The 18,325-nt window shown below is 40.5% G+C and overlaps 1 protein-coding gene across 3 annotated transcripts in view; it reads right to left on the reverse strand.

Moving 5' to 3' along the window:
• Nucleotides 1-12,733, reverse strand: part of LOC118378436 (transcription factor 12-like) — a 99,092-nt gene extending 86,359 nt beyond the window's left edge. The window contains exons 1-3 of one of the 3 annotated variants that reach the window (XM_052462287.1): nucleotides 12,539-12,733; nucleotides 11,603-11,691; nucleotides 11,314-11,386 (exon numbers count right to left, since the gene is read on the reverse strand). In XM_052462287.1, the coding sequence (XP_052318247.1) occupies nucleotides 11,314-11,386; nucleotides 11,603-11,674 (145 nt within the window). In that variant the 5' untranslated portion in view covers nucleotides 11,675-11,691; nucleotides 12,539-12,733. Of the gene's footprint in view, nucleotides 1-11,313; nucleotides 11,387-11,602; nucleotides 11,692-12,447 lie in introns of all 3 variants that reach the window. The other 2 variants (XM_052462288.1, XM_052462286.1) reach the window with 2 other exon arrangements.
• Nucleotides 12,734-18,325: the final 5,592 nt, after the last annotated feature.

Consider the following 18,325-nt stretch of genomic DNA (forward strand, 5'->3'; position numbering starts at 1 on the left):
ATAATAAACTAAACATTCTCAGAATCTTAAATAATGAACACTACGCTCAACTGACATTTGTCAAAAAGCAATGAAGGCATCAGGTATAGTAATGGATTTTTGATTAATTGTTAAAATAAGTAAACAATACGGTGATTATTTCATGGTAGTAACCATTATAAAAATCGGACAAAAAAAAAGTCACCCCCTCACAATTAATATTTTTAAAAGACTACCACTACTACAACTGCCTAGGCTCACCAACCTGTTAATTGAATTAAGTCCAATTTGTGCAATGTAAAAATTGACTTTCCCATACACATGTAGCAATGAGAGGTTTGTCAGAGCTAGTGCAGTCGTGTCTTCATTAGACAGACTCTCTCTCTGCACTGAGATCCAGTCATCCACAAAGCGCTGTCACAGACAGAGGCCTTGACAAGCAAATGACAAGACGCTTCTCCTTCGGGATCCCCTCCAACTCCGAGCAAACAGTCGTAAGGCAGGCAGCAGGCAGGTTAATAAGACATACTGTAGCGATAGATAGATATACATTTTAATTCGTCACGGTATCTTTAATGAAATGCATCAAACAAGAGTGCCTGCAACCAAGCAACCAAGTCTGCCACGGTGCACAGCTTGAGCTGATTTGACTGTATGCAAAGAAGGGAGCTATTTTCGGTTGTTCACTTCCAATCTAACAGCTACTCTCTCATGTCACATGGAGACCGGCTCGGCTCGCTGCAAGGGACAACCCCTCACTGGGGCTGTGTGTGTGTTGGAGTACCCTAAACTGTTCACAACTCACATGGAAGTAGACAAAAAATACATTTTGACTGTGTGCAGAGAAATAAACAAAAATATTTTTAAAAGCCATCGACTAGTTTTGGGCAGTATCCACATTTTCATACCATCATACCATTTCTCCATACCGGGGTATACAGTATTATCGATTGTGCACACAAGGGGTGCTAATCTCCCCCCACCCACCCACCTGGCACAAAACCATTTAGGGAACATGGATCTTGATCTAGGATGGGATTGAATGTCTCTGCTGTAACCAAGAAGCTTGATCTTGACATCTAGCCACTTAGCTAGCAAGTTAGCAAATCAAATGCATAGCCGGAGCCCTGAGCTGGATATAAATGATTTGATACATGTTAGATTTCTTATAGTTATATTTAACTTATAATTAGTAATAAGCAGTGGGGTAGCACGTACTTTGGCAGACCACGCGACACCCCCCAATTTTTCTTTTTATATATATATTGAAAATCATACCGTTGGTATTTCGAAATACCCCAGTATACGGTATATCACCCAAGCCTAATATCAACATTGTCAAATGTCATCAAATTACACCATAATTACTATCAATTTTATCATTTGTTTTATAATTAGTGATTTTAATTTGTAGAAATATCTCTAGGTAGGCAGAGGTATGGAGCCGGCGATTTGCCCAATGTCCCCCTGCTGAGCACACACAACACACAACCGATGGCCTCTTCAAATTCATGTCATTAACAGGCACGAAGGAGAAACCGCAATTTCCCTCTGTTCAAGCTGCAGAGGTGTATATGTTTGTTTTGCTATCTCTGTTTCTCTGGCACACTTCGGAGGGGCCTTGAAGGGTCCTGGCAGTGCAGTTCTGCTGCATTTGTCTGGGTATGCCCAGTTCAGACGCATTAATCCAAACTCTCATTCCCTGCAATTTCCACACTTCCTTCCTGTGCTGCTGTCTGCGCCCCTCGCCATATGTTCACAGTGGCTTACGGAGGAAAGGTGATTTTTCCTCTAGAGGAGCTGGAGCACGCAGGCTAAAGAGATGAGGAATTTATCTCTGCTATAACATAAACTGCCAGAGTGCAGTAGTTATGCAGAATAAATTAGTTTCTAATTTAACATAAATCAATTTCCCTTAGGTTTCTTGTTAGTAACGTGCATCTAAAATGTTTACAAACACCAAATCCACTCATATTTCATTCAAATGGCAAAAGGCCTTGGACTGGTTGAGAAACAGTTTAACTAGGCATAGTGGCAGACTAAATGATCTAAGTGCTCTAATACTGCTACGCAATAATATTTCAAGTGATATTACATCAACAACAAAAAATACTCATAATTGCAGACTCAATTTACCCTAGAACCTGTACTGTAAAAATCCTCAAATTGCAATCCACTCAGCAGAAAGGTTAACTACAGAGAAGTGCCCTCGTGTGGTCATACAAGCAGACAAGTCATATCTCTTTATTCATTCACCGTGCGTGGATCTTTTTAGGGTGAAACAAACACGGGAGCACAAAAGGATTAGCCTACCACACCAGCGGGTTCCTGCAATCAGCAGCGTGTTTATTACATCAGGAGGACTTCGTTTTATTGAGCTGCTCATTAGTAGGTTTAATCAGAGTCGTGTCTTATGACTGTTCTAACAGCACTATCAGATCCCTCACCAGAGGGCTGAGTACTATCTCACTCACTCACTCACTCACTCACTCACTCACTCACTCACTCACTCACTCACTCACTCACTCACTCACTCACTCACTCACTCACTCACACACACACACACACACACACACACACACACACACACACACACACACACACACACACACACACACACACACACACACACACACACACACAGCTGAGAGCTGAGAGACAATGAGAAAAATGGTAGGAAACACACACATCTTTACTGAAATGAAAGCACACGAAAACACAATGAAGAATGTAGCTAGCGTTCCCCCATATAGCTTCTGATACAGAGTCCCTTCTCATTCTTGTGCTCCTGGCAATAAATTAGCCAACATGGCAGAGGAAGGCCCATTGAGTCCCACTCCTCTGCCTCCAACTGCAGTGCTGAATATAACACAGGCCCTGGTAGGCAGTGGACTGCACCGGAGCCAAACGTTCCCTCATTCTCCCCTGGCCCTGACACCAATGGCAGGGCTGTCAGCACAGCAAGCTACTCTCACGCTTCTCATAGGAGGGGGACAGCAGGCTTTCCTGACTAATTTGGGCTTGTGTGATCTTCTCTTCCTCGTGACGTGTTTTCTAGTGATGAAGATGAACATGTGGGAGTGAGCGAGCCCTTCTTTGGTATCAAAAGTGAATTAACATGATGGGACAATATTAATGATGTAATAAAGTGAGTGACAGCCAATTAGAGTGCATGACCAGTGCCCCTCTGCTGTCCCATCTGCTTCACAGTCAGAGAGGATCCTGGGACGGGGCCAAAAGGAGGCTGGAAAAACGACAAGCTCTCTCAATTTATTAACTCACTTTTCATCACCCTTTTTGATCAATGTTGATTAGCACAAATAATCAAAAAGCTATTTTAAGTATCCTGGACCTAACTGTCAAATAATAAGTGATACATATTTCAGTCTTCTAGCTCAGTAATAATTATTAGATTTGCAGGAAGGGAACATATTCCCAGCTGAAAGACAATGAGAAAAATGGTAGGAAAGCACACAGTGCAGTGTCATCAGTATTTCCTTCAAATCCTGTTATTTTTATTAATCTGCAATAACAATAAAATGCCATTTATGATGTAACACATGTAACTGCTTCCTCTACCTCATTCAATAATGTAACAAAGCCAAAGAGAAAATAATTTCCCTTCATTACAATAATTACCATGGTAACAAACAAAATGAGGTTGCATGAATTGAAAGTTGAGAGCTTTACAAAAGATTTAGCTTGAGTCCGTCGCCTTTAATGTATTACTGTAAATCCTTCAAAAGACAAATTAAAACCAGGAACAAATCAGTGGCACACAGTAATCCTCAAGTATTTTAAAAGAGGAGAGATTGAACTTCAATTTGATTGGTATTTTGCACAGCACAGCAACAAAATATTTCAGACCTCAGACCTAAAAATAACATGCCACATTCACTGCAAATGCAGTTGCAACCAAATCTATACATAGGAGAGGCTGGCCCAGCCACTGCTGAGGGATTAGGCCTACACAACAATGACTTGGACTCATCAGCATTTTCTACATCTGAAATGGAAATCCTGACAAATGTATCAAGCCTCAGGTCACGGTCACGGTTATCCTCACAAACTAGCCACAACACCTGAGAAAGTGTGTGAGTGTGCGTGCCGCGTGTACCATGTGTGTTTGTTTGTGCGCACGAGAGAGAGAGAATTTATGAGTGTGGGAAAGAGTGAAAGAAGCAGAGATGCCCCATTGTGCAACAATCCACTCTGTGATCTTCAAAACCACTAGAACAAAACATGACCCTATGATGGAAACCTATCTGATAGGGACAATTATTTTGTATGCTTTTTGGCAAGGCAGTGGTGTACATAGTCTGATTCCTGCATTTAAATCCCCCTCCCCTCAACACCTGCATAGAGTGACCAAACAGACAATTTCCTTATCATACCTTCCATCTTTAAACACAAATAGGACATAGCCAGTGAAGAAACCCAAACAGCTAGGGAGGCAGAAAAGGAGCTGTAATAAAAACAGTGATAGTAGAGGGGTGGCCACTCCCTCCTAGCCTGCATCCCTCCCTCCTTATGAGATCCTGAGTAGATATGGTTAAACTGGTAAAGGGCCAGTCCCCAACTCAGCATCCCAGCAGCTCCCCAGGGTACCCCCAGTAATGCTCTGTCCAGGGCTCACTGACTCCCACAGGGGCCTGGTAGATCAAACAGGGGATCATTACTCATTCCTTCCCACTAACCCCTGCTCTGTTATTCCCAATCGAAGCCCTGCACACTCCCAGGCGCATCACTGACACCACACGGCAGGCCCGGCTGCATGCGATGGCCACGAGCTCTCAGATCATTAGACAAGGACAACCCACCCCTCCTCCTCCCGCTGCTGCCCCCAGATACGTCCTCAGAGAGTAGGGCCAGTCATTTGTGGTCAGGATGGAGGTAGGTAATGCTAATGCTCTCTCTCTGTGACATGTCCATGCGTGTGTGTCAAGGCCTGCTTCATGGTTGACCAATGCAACTCTGTATCTCTGAGGAGTGCTTTCCACCTTACACCAACATGCTCCCTTAAGTCCAGAGTACTCAGCATCAATGTACTGTATTTGGGAGTTAAAACGAACAGACATCCTGTGCTTCAGCAGCAGGTGTTCCCAAAGCATGCATGCATGCATGCATGCATGCATGCATACATACATACATACATACATACATACATACATACATACATACATACATACATACATACATACATACATACATACATACATACATACATACATACATACATACATACATACATACATACATACATACATACATACATACATACATACATACATACATACATACATACATACATACATACATACATACATACAACTCACTACCTCAGTCCAACACCTAACACTGTGTCCATTCAGACTACATCAGCCAGAGGCCAGGCACAGATAAGCAGGAATATAAATATATCTCTGCCTGGTTTTAAATCCAGCTGCCTCAAGTCACAATAATGGTTGTTTGGTCCCCACCAACTAAGTGCCTTCACAACTTAATACAAGATCAAATACATGGTAATAAACTGCTCATTTAAAAAATGAATTGGAATCCACATCAAAGGAGCCAAGTCAGATGTACAACACCAACTTCCTTCAATCAAAATAATGACAGTCTAGGAGAAGCCTGATAGTAATCTACCGCATATTGGGTGACTTGAAGACATTATTTGAATGCTTTTCCTCTTGGCAGACCTGCAAAAAAAGATGCAAAAGCTGTGCCAAGTCACCTGCCTTCAAAGGACTTCCATCGCTATGGCAACAGCACAGTTCTCCATAACCAAGTCAGGAGCTGACCTGTGATACATAAATGAGAGATGTCCAAACTCTCCCTGAATCTTCCCTCCAGTGGCGGGCGGGAGGCCCAGTCTGCCAGGGGAGGGTACCCATTTGAAGGCATCACAAACGCAGTGTGGCCCAATGGTTCACCGAGCAGCCGGCAGGTTATCTAAAAATAAACTGACGTCTCAGAAAATAAAGATTCCTTCAGCAATACAATCAAAGGCTTAAAACATGAAATTAAGTTTATCAAACTAAACCTTGCTATAAGACCTGATCATATTTCTAAAAATGAAATAAAACATGTATTTAATTTTTATATAGCCTAGAATTTTTTCATGCATCTTTTGTAAAAAAGGAGATCTAAGACTACAAACTCAAATGAGATGATCAAAACAATGAGAGCCTATGAGAAATGAAATCAGTCAAAAGGAGAACTGGAGTGAGAAGCATGTCAAGGTACAACAGCTTCCGTGAGCAAAATAAAATAAAAGATTCAGCTCAGTCCTTCTTTAAGAACCTCAGTTGAAAGCTACTGTTGTGGTTACATATATTGAATCTGTTTGAACTAATCCATTGTAGAAGAAAAATGCATGGTTAAATTGAAGACCGACTTAGCAGTTGCTTTAAACAAAAAATACAACATTCCAAATCCTTTGAAAATGCTTTGAAGATAAGCTGCGTTCAAGATGAGTTTTGTCACCTTTTATATCTTCACACATTGTGACATGTACAGTGGAGAGGTTTCTGTGTGTGTTAAATTATCTTAAAATGCAAGCTGGGTACTTCTGCAAGTTCTAAGTCTTCTGACTGAACAAAACAATCCTTACTTAATAATTATGAATGAGAATAAGTCATATTCTTCAACACTGTATTAATAATTAATCAGCAGATAATAATATTTTCTAATCCATGGGGATAAAAGCTGAAGAAAGAGCTTTAAACTGAGAGAAAGTTTGCTCAAGTGGAAGGAAACTGCAGTATAAGTCTATCACAAGCATATCATTTAAATTAAATTCACAAAAAGTACTGTAAATATAATTTAACAGTTCTGACATCCTTGTAACATCCTTATACAACTTTGCTTCATCTATTCTGTAAACAAGCGAAGGCAAAATCGCAGGTGAAATGTATCATAAATTCTGTTCAGGTAGTCAACACGCAGTAGGAGCAGAAATATTTGCCTCAGTCTGTCCCTCGAGGAGCAATAACAACCCAAACATAATTATGGCTTTTCTGATTCTTGGCTGACTTCTACAGCAAGTCTAAAGTAAACGGGACAGAGAGAGCAAACCATGATCTGAAAATATTCCTAATATAGCTCACCAAATATAAATGTGCCTCAGTGAGCTCTGAAGCAAGCTAACTGAGCAGCTTGGACATAGATGTTAACGTAAGTATTGCCTCATGCAGAACATTACATTTGAGGTATCAGTGGTTTCTAGTTTACTACTTACTTTAGGTCAAGGAGTATAGCAAGCTTGGAAAGCTTGGAACAGACAGGTGTGTGACTGTGACACACATAAAAAGCCTCATGGAGAGTCAGGCCAAAACAGATCCCACATACTATCTTTTGCTGGAAATAGAACAAAAACAGAATCCACATAAGCCTCTACAAAACATGGCTCAATTCTTGTGACTTTTCTTACTGACTAAATAAATACCCCCAGGCATTTCAGCCATGACGATGAGCTTTGATGGGAAAAACAGTCTATGAACAGGCTCTATTTCTTTTCTATTCTAAACAAAAAGCACCATGCTGATGCTGGTCTATTTTGGAAGCCACAGCATTCATGCCCAACACATTAGGCTTAAAAGTGTCTGGTCACATGATGTCCATGAATGCCATGCTATATTAAATTCTAAAGCACACTGCAGAGTTTACTGAATTCAATTCTCCCACTTCTCACATTAGGAATTCAGAAAAGGAGTTCCTTTGTAACACTTGAATTGAAGCAACATTATATTTTATATTTATTTATGGTGGGGCAAAATGGAAAGTATGATCACTGAAACAGAAGTAGGCCAATTCAGCAACACTTTACATAGCATTAGCTACATAGAGCGCAATTAAAGGATGGTTGGGAATATATAAACAGACTCAAATTTATATATATTGATAATGCTCTGTATATTTGTTAATACTTATGAATGCACAGTGATTGCTTTACACAAACTGATTTATGAATGTGCAAGTATATACAGTGCCAGCAGGTAGCCTAGTGGTGAGAGCGTTGGACCAGTAACCGAAAGGTTGCTGGATTGAATCCTCAAACTGAAAAGGTAAAAATCAGTCATTCTGCCCCCGAGCAAGGCAGTTAACCCACTGTTCCCTGGGTGTCGTGGATGTTGATTAAGACAGCTCCCCGCACCTCTCTGATTCAGAAGGGTTGGGTAAATGCGGAAGATACATTTCAGTTGAACACATTCAGCTGTACAACGGACTAGGTTTTCCCTTCGGAAAGTATTCAGACCCCTCAACTTTTTCCACATTTTGTTACGTTTCAGACTTATTCTAAAATGGATTAAATAAATAACAATCCTCAGCAATCTACACACAATACCTCATAATGACAAAGTGAAAACATGCTTTTAGACATTTCTACAAATGTATTAAAATTTAAAAAAACAGAAACCTTATTAACATAAGTATTCAAACCCTTTGCTATGAGACATGCAATTGAGATCCGGTGCATCCTGTTTCCATTGATCATCCTTAAGATGTTCCTACAACTTGTATGGAGTCCACCTGGGGTAAATTATATTGATTGGACATGATTTGGAAAGGCACACACCTGTCTATATAAGGTCCCACAGTTGACAGAACCAAGCCACAAGGTCAAAGAAATGGTCCTTAGAGCTCCGAGACAGGATTGTGTCGAGGCATAGATCTGGGGAAGGGTACCACAAAATTTCTGCAGCATTGAAGGTCCCCAAGAACACAGTGGCCTCCATCATTCTTAAATGGAAGTAGTTTGGAACCACCAAGACTCTACCTAGAGCTGGCCCCCCAGCCAAACTGAGAAATTGGTGGAGAAGGGCCATGGTCTGGGAGGTGACCAATAACCTGATGGTCACTCTGACAGAGCTCTAGAGTTCCTCTGTGGAGATGGGAGAACCTTCCAGAAAGACAACCATCTCTGCAGCACTCCACCAATCAGGCCTTTATGGTAGAGTGGCCAGACAGAAGCCACTCCTCAGTAAAAGGCACATGACAGCCCGCTTGGAGTTTGCCAAAAGGCAGCTAAAGACTCTCAGACCACGAGAAACAAAATTCTCTGGACTGCTGAAACCAAGATTGAACTCTTTGGCCTAAATGCCAAGTGTCATGTCTGGAGGAAATCTGGCACCATCCCTACGTTGAGGCATTATGGTGGCAGCATCATGCTGTGGGAATGTTTTGCTGCAGCAGGGACAGGGAGACTAGTCACGATCAAGGCAAAGATGAACGGAGCAAAGTGCTGAGAGATCCTTAATGAAAAGCTGATCCAGAGTGCTCAGGACCTCAGACTGGGGCAAAGGTTCACCTTCCAACAGAACAACGATCCTAAGCACACAGCCAAGACAACACAAGAGTGGCTTCGGGACAAGTCTCTGAATGTCTTTGAGTGGCCCAGCCAGAGCACAGACTTGAACCTGATCGAACATCTTTGGAGAGACTTGAAAATATCTGTGCAGCAACGCTCCCCATCCAACCTGACAGAGCTTGAGAGGATCTGCAGAGAAGAATGGGAGAAACTCCCCAAATACAGGTGTGCCAAGCTTGTAGCATCATACCCAAGAAGACTTATAATAATAATAATAATATATGCCATTTAGCAGACGCTTTTATCCAAAGCGACTTACAGTCATGTGTGCATACATTCTACTTATGGGTGGTCCCGGGAATCGAACCCACTAACCTGGCGTTACAAGCGCCATGCTCTACCAACTGAGCTACAGAAGGACCACTGAGGCTGTTATCACTGCCAAAGGTGCTTCAACAAAGTACTGAGTAAAGGGTCTGAATACTTACGTAAATGTGATATTTCCGTTTTTTTTTTATACATTTGCTTACATTTCTAAAAACCTGTTTTTTCTTTGTTATTATTGGGTATTGTGCGTAGATTGATGAGGGGGAAAAAAACAATTTAATCAATTTTAGAATTAGACTGTAACATAACAAAATGTGGAAAAAGTCAAGGGGTCTGAATACTTTCCGAAGGCCCTGTACTTAAAGCATCAATTCAGCACTGACTTGACCTGGATCCCAAGCTATTTACTTCTGTGGAGACAGCATCCAGAATGGGAAGTGAGGATGCAAAGTACTCTGAAAAACATCCTAAAACTTCCCAGCCTTTTCACAAAAGCTCCCTTTTGGCCCCATTGTCTTGCTGTTCAGTCCATTGTCTTGCTGTTGTTTCCACTAAAAGTGTGTCCTTTAGAACTAACGACAAGGCAAGGCTTTGTTGTTTTACGCAAAACAAGTATTGAGGAGGCATAATGCTTGATTGTGCTGTGGATTAATGTCCTGGAGCCTTTACAGCAAAGAAATTATCCACATAAAAGCAGGGAATTTAAGCAACCCTTATTAAAACATCTATGACAATGAAGCAAGATGCATCAGCCTAAACAGCCCACTTCTGCATGAGAAATGCTCCTGAAAAAAGTACACTACATCAGCTCACGTCTTCTAGTCATTGAGCCTGTGAGATAGAGATAGATGTGTGAAGGCCACATGAATGGCCAGGTCTTTAGGGACATGGGGCTGAGGAACTCACTGCCTTTTTCAAATGGCTCAGCACTGGGGGAAGGACACATGCATATGAAACACCACTTGATGCTGTAACCCCATACTGTACTTACTACACAACTGATAGACATGGGATATCTTTGTACAGCTTTTATATGGTGCACAAATCTAGGGAGCAATATATCACAAACGCAATCAATGCCCTACAGTCAATATGAGCAAAATTGATCTTATGTCATAATCAATAGAAAATGGGTATGCTAAAAAGCCACAGAGCTCTTTTTGCACACAAAACACAAGGAAGGGTTATAAAGTAGTGCTAATTAAAATGATACTACACTGTCATAGCTGTTAGGTCGATAAGTATTCTTTCACATATGTAAAATAAGGCTAAACCATTCCTTATTTCCACATCTTTACAGCAGTCAGTCTACGATAATTCCAGGTGGAGGTGGCATGTTTCACGCACACACACACACACACACACACACACACACACACACACACACACACACACACACACACACACACACACACACACACACACACACACACACACACACACACACACACACACACACACCCGCTAAGGTGGGAAATGAATAGTAATACTATGTTTAATATGAAACCTTCCTCCTTTGGCTTTTCACAAAATGAATAACGCAAATATCCAAAATGCAGTGGGAGACATCAGGAACACTCATATGAACATATTTCAAACAGCAGTAGTTAGACAAGACACAACAGGGGGAGAGACAGGACCAGGGCCAGAACAGAACAGAGGACATATTAAAATAGGTTTCTGGGATAAAATCCTACCTGGTGCACTGAACTGGCTGCTTCCAAGAGTGGTTGGTCGGTTTTTCCCACTATTTACAGGTGGAGAAAACATCTACCAGAAGAAAAGAAATGGTCTGAAAAATGTGACTCTGAGACAAATTAATATTTAGCCTTTGATAATCATGCATCTGTTACAAGCTGTTCAGGCGTCCTGTGTTTCATAATCAATTTCTTCACTGGAGAGACATTGACTGATATAGAATAAAGTGGGCTAAATGACAAAAAATAAAACATTATAAAAAGATAGTTAGATAGATAACTGTCCTACCGCGCTAAAATCCAGCAAGTCACTCAATTCCTTGTCTGTGCCGATTGCGGCAATCCGCTGTTGAGGATTCATCCTGCCAATCTTTAGACCTAAAGAAGAAACAGATTGTTTGCGTAGGTCCAATTATTTTTTATATTTTTTTATTGTCCTAATTCCTTGATTTAAAAAAAGTATCCATTCAATAACGAACTTCAGTAAAGTGAAATCTCATTCTAGTTTCCGACTGAAATTGACAAGGAATATTCCCAGAACACGTCGGTTCCGAAAATAAATCTGCACAGTGACCCTTGACATTGCTGTGCGAGTTAATTGATCAAAGGTAGGCTACTGCAACATCCGATGAAAGTAATTGTAATTGACCCCTTGTCATCCACGGTTGAACGCTCCCTTTTAGAAAATGTTATTGCACATTATGTAATCTGAACAGAATGAAAAGGAAAAGGTAGCCAATACGTGGTAAGGAAATTCCATCTACTTGGAATGGTACAGACACATTGAAAATGCTTGGCGCTGCGTGTAACACCAGTGACACACGGAGACCTGCAGCATCGTTTTTCAAATGTTTATCTGACTCCCCAAACGCTACATTTGTATCAATCTTCCGCGACAGACTAAGTTACAAAATAACTAACCTACTGTAGATTTTTAAATCACGGATTAATAATAGGCTATACAATAAATTGCTTTGCAATAGTCAGTGATGAGCCACGAATTCGATGTGTTATTAAATAGAAAGTGAATTTGCATGTTAAACAAAAACAGAAAATCCACCAATATGCTGTAGGCTACAGATTTAGGCTGTGTAAAACGCCCTTTCAAGTAAAAGTAGTAAAGCAATTGCCAACCCTTTACTCCATACCAGCTCCAGTCTCTTGTATCCCAACTTCTTTCACCCAGTCCGAAACCTTTTTTGACAAACTCACTACAATATTTTACCTTTTCCCCTTTAAAATTCCAACTAGGGCGATCGGGTGTGGTAGTATGGAGCTTCGTTTTCCTGTAACGCGTCTCAAATACTGCAAAATAGTGGTTTGGGTTGTAATATTTAGCTAAATATCCCCTATATGTCACTTGCGAGTTAACCTTATGCAGACAGACATTTTTGCTTCGCAAAAACCTCAGCACCACAATGACATTCTGTGTTGTATCCTTCCGCTGAAAACAGTGAAACGATATCCCCGGCCTAGCCTACTACAGACACCACGCGGAGTGGTAGGAGATGACAGTAGTTGAGAGGACCCATCATATTACATTTAGCCGGTCTTAATCAATCATTAGGCACAATTATGTGAGACAAGTACAAATAGATCGAAACCAGTTGACCCAGCATAGGCCTAGTTTCTTTAAAAAGACGTTTAAAAAGAGTATCACAGTTATAACCTGTTTGTCCCTATGTACTTGTTAATTGAATCCGTCTAAAAGACAGAGAGCATTGTGTGCTGCAATGTCATGTCTGTCATGGTTTGATCACAATCAAAAGGCAAGCAAACTGTTCAACCTATTTTTCTTGTGGCAAAACTATTTTTATGGACAGCACAATATGTCGGGACTACTTTTTTCTCCACTCCACTAAGGCAAGAGGGGAAAAAGGAAAGAAAGTGGTGTGAAAAAACTGTAGAACGTGTATCGACATTATATATAATTATTCAAAAACAGCTTGATCGGTTTGTTAATTGGTCAAAACTTAATAGCGGTAATATCCTAGCATTTCGGCTGCATCCTTCTTCAGCCATTGGTGTCGAATGAGCTCAGAAAACAATAGAGTTGGGCCAGGGCCAAAACTCTAATGCAGGGGTTCTCAAAGTGCGGTCCGAGGTACTGTAGAGGGTCTGCGGCCAGATAAATCATGTCTAAAAAAATAATACATAATATATATTTTTTTTTTACATACGTTTTTTAACATAAATTTTACTAACAACAACAGATTCAACTAATTTTGGCCAAGGGATCCATGGAATAAGATTAGTCTGTAATACAATAAAATGTAATATTATTAATCTACAATTTATGTACTTAACCCTGGGCAACATGGGCCTAGGAGGCTCACAGGAATATTGGTATCCACAGTACTTCGCCAATTATAAATGTTTCAACTCAATACATCTTGCATTTTTTATATAAATGGCCTGTAATTTAAGACTTAAAACTGCAACTTTTTCTCTCTGACTCATAGAACAATGTGTTAGAATTGCAGGAAATTAGCTTGAAAACGGCTAAATATTCTCTCTGATGCCAAGAGGCAGGCCTTTAAAATATTACTTCCCAGGGCTCAAGACTTGGTTCACCCAGCAATGCATGCACTGCCGAAATCATAGTAAAACTCCTTTTATGCTATTTCTTTCTCATTTGAGTTGTGAAATGATTATGAGGGGTCACTGCTGAATTCTCTATCACAAAAGGGGTCCTCGGCCACAAACATTTTGAGAACACCACTTCTAATGAACAAAAGTTTGGTGTGCGATGAAAATGATCAATTGAAGATCATCCGTTGAACAAATAATCTGTCCCTACAAGGCTATGGTGTTTTGTTTCCAACAGTAAGAAAAGTCAAGAGAAGAGACATGACACTTATGGATAATAGAAAATATAGATGAATATTGAAAATATAAAATCTCTGTAGCCAGTGATCATCAATAGCATATGCATACTGGATGTAGATACTTAGAGGAATTCAAATGCTTTGGTATTATACGGTTGAACATATTTATCAAATTTAGTACATTTTGTAAATCTTTCTAAGCTTACATTGTTTCCTGGTAGTATTTGCCTGGCTGCAGTCCGATAGACCTTAATCACCAGGTATATCTATATAGTAATATATCTTATCTATATAATCACAGTGAAGTTGTGAAAATTCATTTTTAAAAAGTATGGTTTGATAAGACACTGCATTTAGGTTTAAAAATACCCCAAAACAAGGCTAACACTGCATGTTTGGATGTGGCTCACCTTGAGTAGAATACTGTAGGCCAAGCTTTAGCCTTGGTTTTATGCTGTCCATTGTCCACTCAATGGGCCTCTACTGTATATCCACTTATTACTTTTCTGAAATCCAGACTGCCACCTGTTGGACAAACTAACCATAGTCGACTATGTTACTCATCACCAATGAATGTATTGAATGTAGCTCTCATTAATGACATTTGTAGACCTATTTAATGGGCCTACTTGGCAACTGACAATATGTGTGAAGATTTTATAAAAAATTACAGGAAACCCAAAGTTTATAACAGGCTAAAATGGATAACGTCAGAGTGTCGATGTTGCTAATCCATACCTTGTCATAGATCATATTCAGACCTTGAGATTTTTCACTTAGCAGTGTGTCAATGCAAACTTGCATGGAGTGCATCAATTCTTGTTTTATGTTAATTCAATTACAAATATGGGACCCAATCATGCTTACCTCAGAACCAGAGAAACCTGGATTGGAGCCCCAGCTGGGTTACCACTGGATGTGCTACACGAGTGTGTGGCGGGCCTAATGAAAACATCCATGCATCACATTACCAGATATTCTTTGGTATTATGTAGAGAACACCCATTAACCCATTAAATGAGTGCTCTGACACTCGATTGGACATTAGTTTGGAAATATTTTGCAACTGTTCATACAATATACCACTTCGACACCCCCAACTGTTATGATATTTGAACATGCAGATTAATGTAGCCTAGCCCATTCAAACCACAGGTGGCCCATTTATATGGAAACAGTCAGTCACAAACTGTGAAATAAGTCAAGGGGTATGAATACTTTTTGAAGGCACTGTAAACCATTCATACCCCTTGACTTATTCTACATTTTGTTGTGTTACAGCCTGAATTCAAAACGGATTAAATATATGTTTTTCTCTCCCATATACACACAATACCCCATCATGACAAAATGAAAACATATTTTTAGAAATGTTTGCAAATTTTTGCAAAATTAAATACAGAAATATCTATTTCCATAAGTATTCACACCCCTTTGCTATGCCGCTCCAAATTGAGCTCATGTGCATCCAATTTCCTTTGATCGTCCTTGAGATGTCGTTACAACTTGATTGGAGTCCATCTGTGTCCAATTCACTTGTTTGGACATGATTTCAGAAAGAAACACATATGTCTATATACTATGTATTTCATTTTCAATAAATGTTCTAACATTTCTAAAATTGTTTTCACTTTGTCATTGTGGGTTATTGTGTATAGATGGGTGAGAAAATATATTTTTTAATATAGGCTTTAACACAACAAAATGTGTTATAAGTCCTGGGGTATGAGTACTTTCTGAAGGCCCTGTGTATATAAAAATACAAACACAACATGCAACAATTTCAAAGATTTTACTGAGTTACAGTTAGTTATAGAAGGAAGAAGGTAATATAGAAGGAAATCAGTCAATTGAAATAAATTCATTAGGCCCTCATTTATGGTTTTCACAAGACTGGGCATTGGAGCAGCCATGGGTGGGCCCCACTGGGGAGCCAGGCCCAGCCAATCAAAATTAGTTTTACCCACAAAATGGCTTTATTACAGAGAGAAATGCCTGTGATGCCAGAAGAACGCTATCTGCCCCAATACATAACACCAACTGTAAGGTTTGGTGGAGGAGGAATAATGATCTGGGGCTGTTTTTCATGGTTCAGACTAGGCCCCTTAGTTCCAGTGAAGGGAAATCTGAACGCTACAGCATACAATGACATTCTAGACGATTCTGGGTTTCCAACTTTGTGGCAACAGTTTGGGACAGGGACTTTCCTGTTTCAATATGACAATCCCCCTGTGCACAAAGCGAGGTCCATACAGGAATGGTTTGTCGAAATTGTGTGTGGAAGAACTTGACTGGCCTGCACAGAGCCCTAACCTCAACCCCATCAAACACCTTTGGGATGAATTGGAACGCCAACTGCGAGCCAGGCCTGGTCGAGCAACATCAGTGACCATCCTCACTAATGCTCTTGTGGCTGAATGGAAGCAAGTCCCGGCAGCAATGTTACAACATCTAGTGGAAAGAAGAAGAGTGGAGTTTGTTATAGCAGCAAGAGGGGACCAACTCCATAACTATGCCCATGATTTTGGAATGAGATGTTCGACGAGCAGGTGTCCACGTACTTTTGGTCATGTAGTATACTGTATACATTATATACAGTACCAGTCAAAAGTTTGGACACACCTACTCATTTATTTATTTATTATTTGACCTTTATTTAACCAGGTAGGCCAGTTAAGAACAAGTTCTCATTTACAACTGCGACCTGGCCAACACAGAGTTACAGATGGAATAAACAAACATACAGTCAATAACACTATAGAACAGTCTATATATAGTGTGTGCAAATGAAGGAAGATTAGGGAGGTAAGGCAATAAATAGGCCGTAGTGGTGAAATAATTACAATTTAGCAATTAAACACTGGAGTGATCGATGTGCAGAAGATGAATGTGCAAGTAGAGATACTGGGGTGCAAAGGAACAAAAAAATAAAATAAATGATAATATGGGGATAAGGTTGTTTGGTGGGCTATTTACAGATTGGCTATGTACAGGTGCAATGATCTGTAAGCTGCTCTGACAGCTAATGCTTAAAGTTAGTGAGGGAGATATGAGTCTCCAGCTTCAGTGATTTTTGCAGTTCGTTCCAGTCATTGGCAGCAGAGAACTGGAAGGAGAGGTGACAAACGGATGGCACGGTGATAGACTGCATCCAATTTGCTGAGTATTGTGTTGGAGGCTATTTTGTAAATGACATTGCCGAAGTCAAGGATAGTCAGTTTTACGAGGGTCTGTTTGGCAGCATGAGTGAAGGATGCTTTGTTGCAAAAGAGAAAGCCCGATTCTAGATTTAATTTTGGATTGGAGATGCTTAATGTGAGTCTGGAAGGAGAGTTTTCAGTCTAACCAGACACCTAGGTATTTGTAGTTGTCCACATATTCTAAGTCAGAACCATCCAGAGTAGTGATGCTAGATGGCCAGGCAGGTGCATGCAGCGATCGGTTGAAGAGCATGCATTTAGTTTTCCTTGCATTTAAGAGCAGTTGGAGGCCACGGAAGGAGAGTTGTATGGCATTGAAGTTCATCTGGAGGTTAGTTACACAGTGTCCAAAGAAGGGCCAGAAGTATACAAAATGTTGTCGTCTGCGTTGAGGTGGATCAGAGAATCACCAGCAGCAAGAGCAACATCATTGATGTATACAGAGAAAATAGTTGGCTGGAGAATTTAACCCTGTGGCTCCCCCATGGAGACTACCAGAGGTCCGGACAATAGGAACCAAGGCTGTTGAGTCTGCCAATAAGAATGCGATGATTGACAGAGTCGAAAGCCTTGGCCAGGTCGATGAACACGGCGGCACGGTAATGTCTTTTATCGATGGTGGTTATGATGTCGTTTAGGACCTTGAGTGTGGCTGAGGTGCACCAATGACCAGCTTGGAAACCAGATTGCATAGCAGAGAAGGTACGGTGGGATTCTAAATGGTTGGTGATCTGTTTGTTAATTTGGCTTTCAAAGACCTTAGAAAGGCAGGGTAGGATAGATATAAGTCTGTAACAGTTTGGGTCTAGGGTGTCTCCCCCTTTGGAGAGGGGGATGACAGCTTTCCAATCTTTGGGGATCTCAGATGACACAAAAGAGAGGTTGAACAGTCTAGTAATAGGGGTTGCAACAATTGCGGTGGATCATTTTAGAAAGAGAGGATCAAGATTGTCGAGCCCAGATGATTTGTAGGGGTTCAGATTT

The sequence above is a fragment of the Oncorhynchus keta genome, chromosome 14, assembly GCF_023373465.1.
Source record: "Oncorhynchus keta strain PuntledgeMale-10-30-2019 chromosome 14, Oket_V2, whole genome shotgun sequence".
NCBI lineage: Eukaryota > Metazoa > Chordata > Actinopteri > Salmoniformes > Salmonidae > Oncorhynchus > Oncorhynchus keta.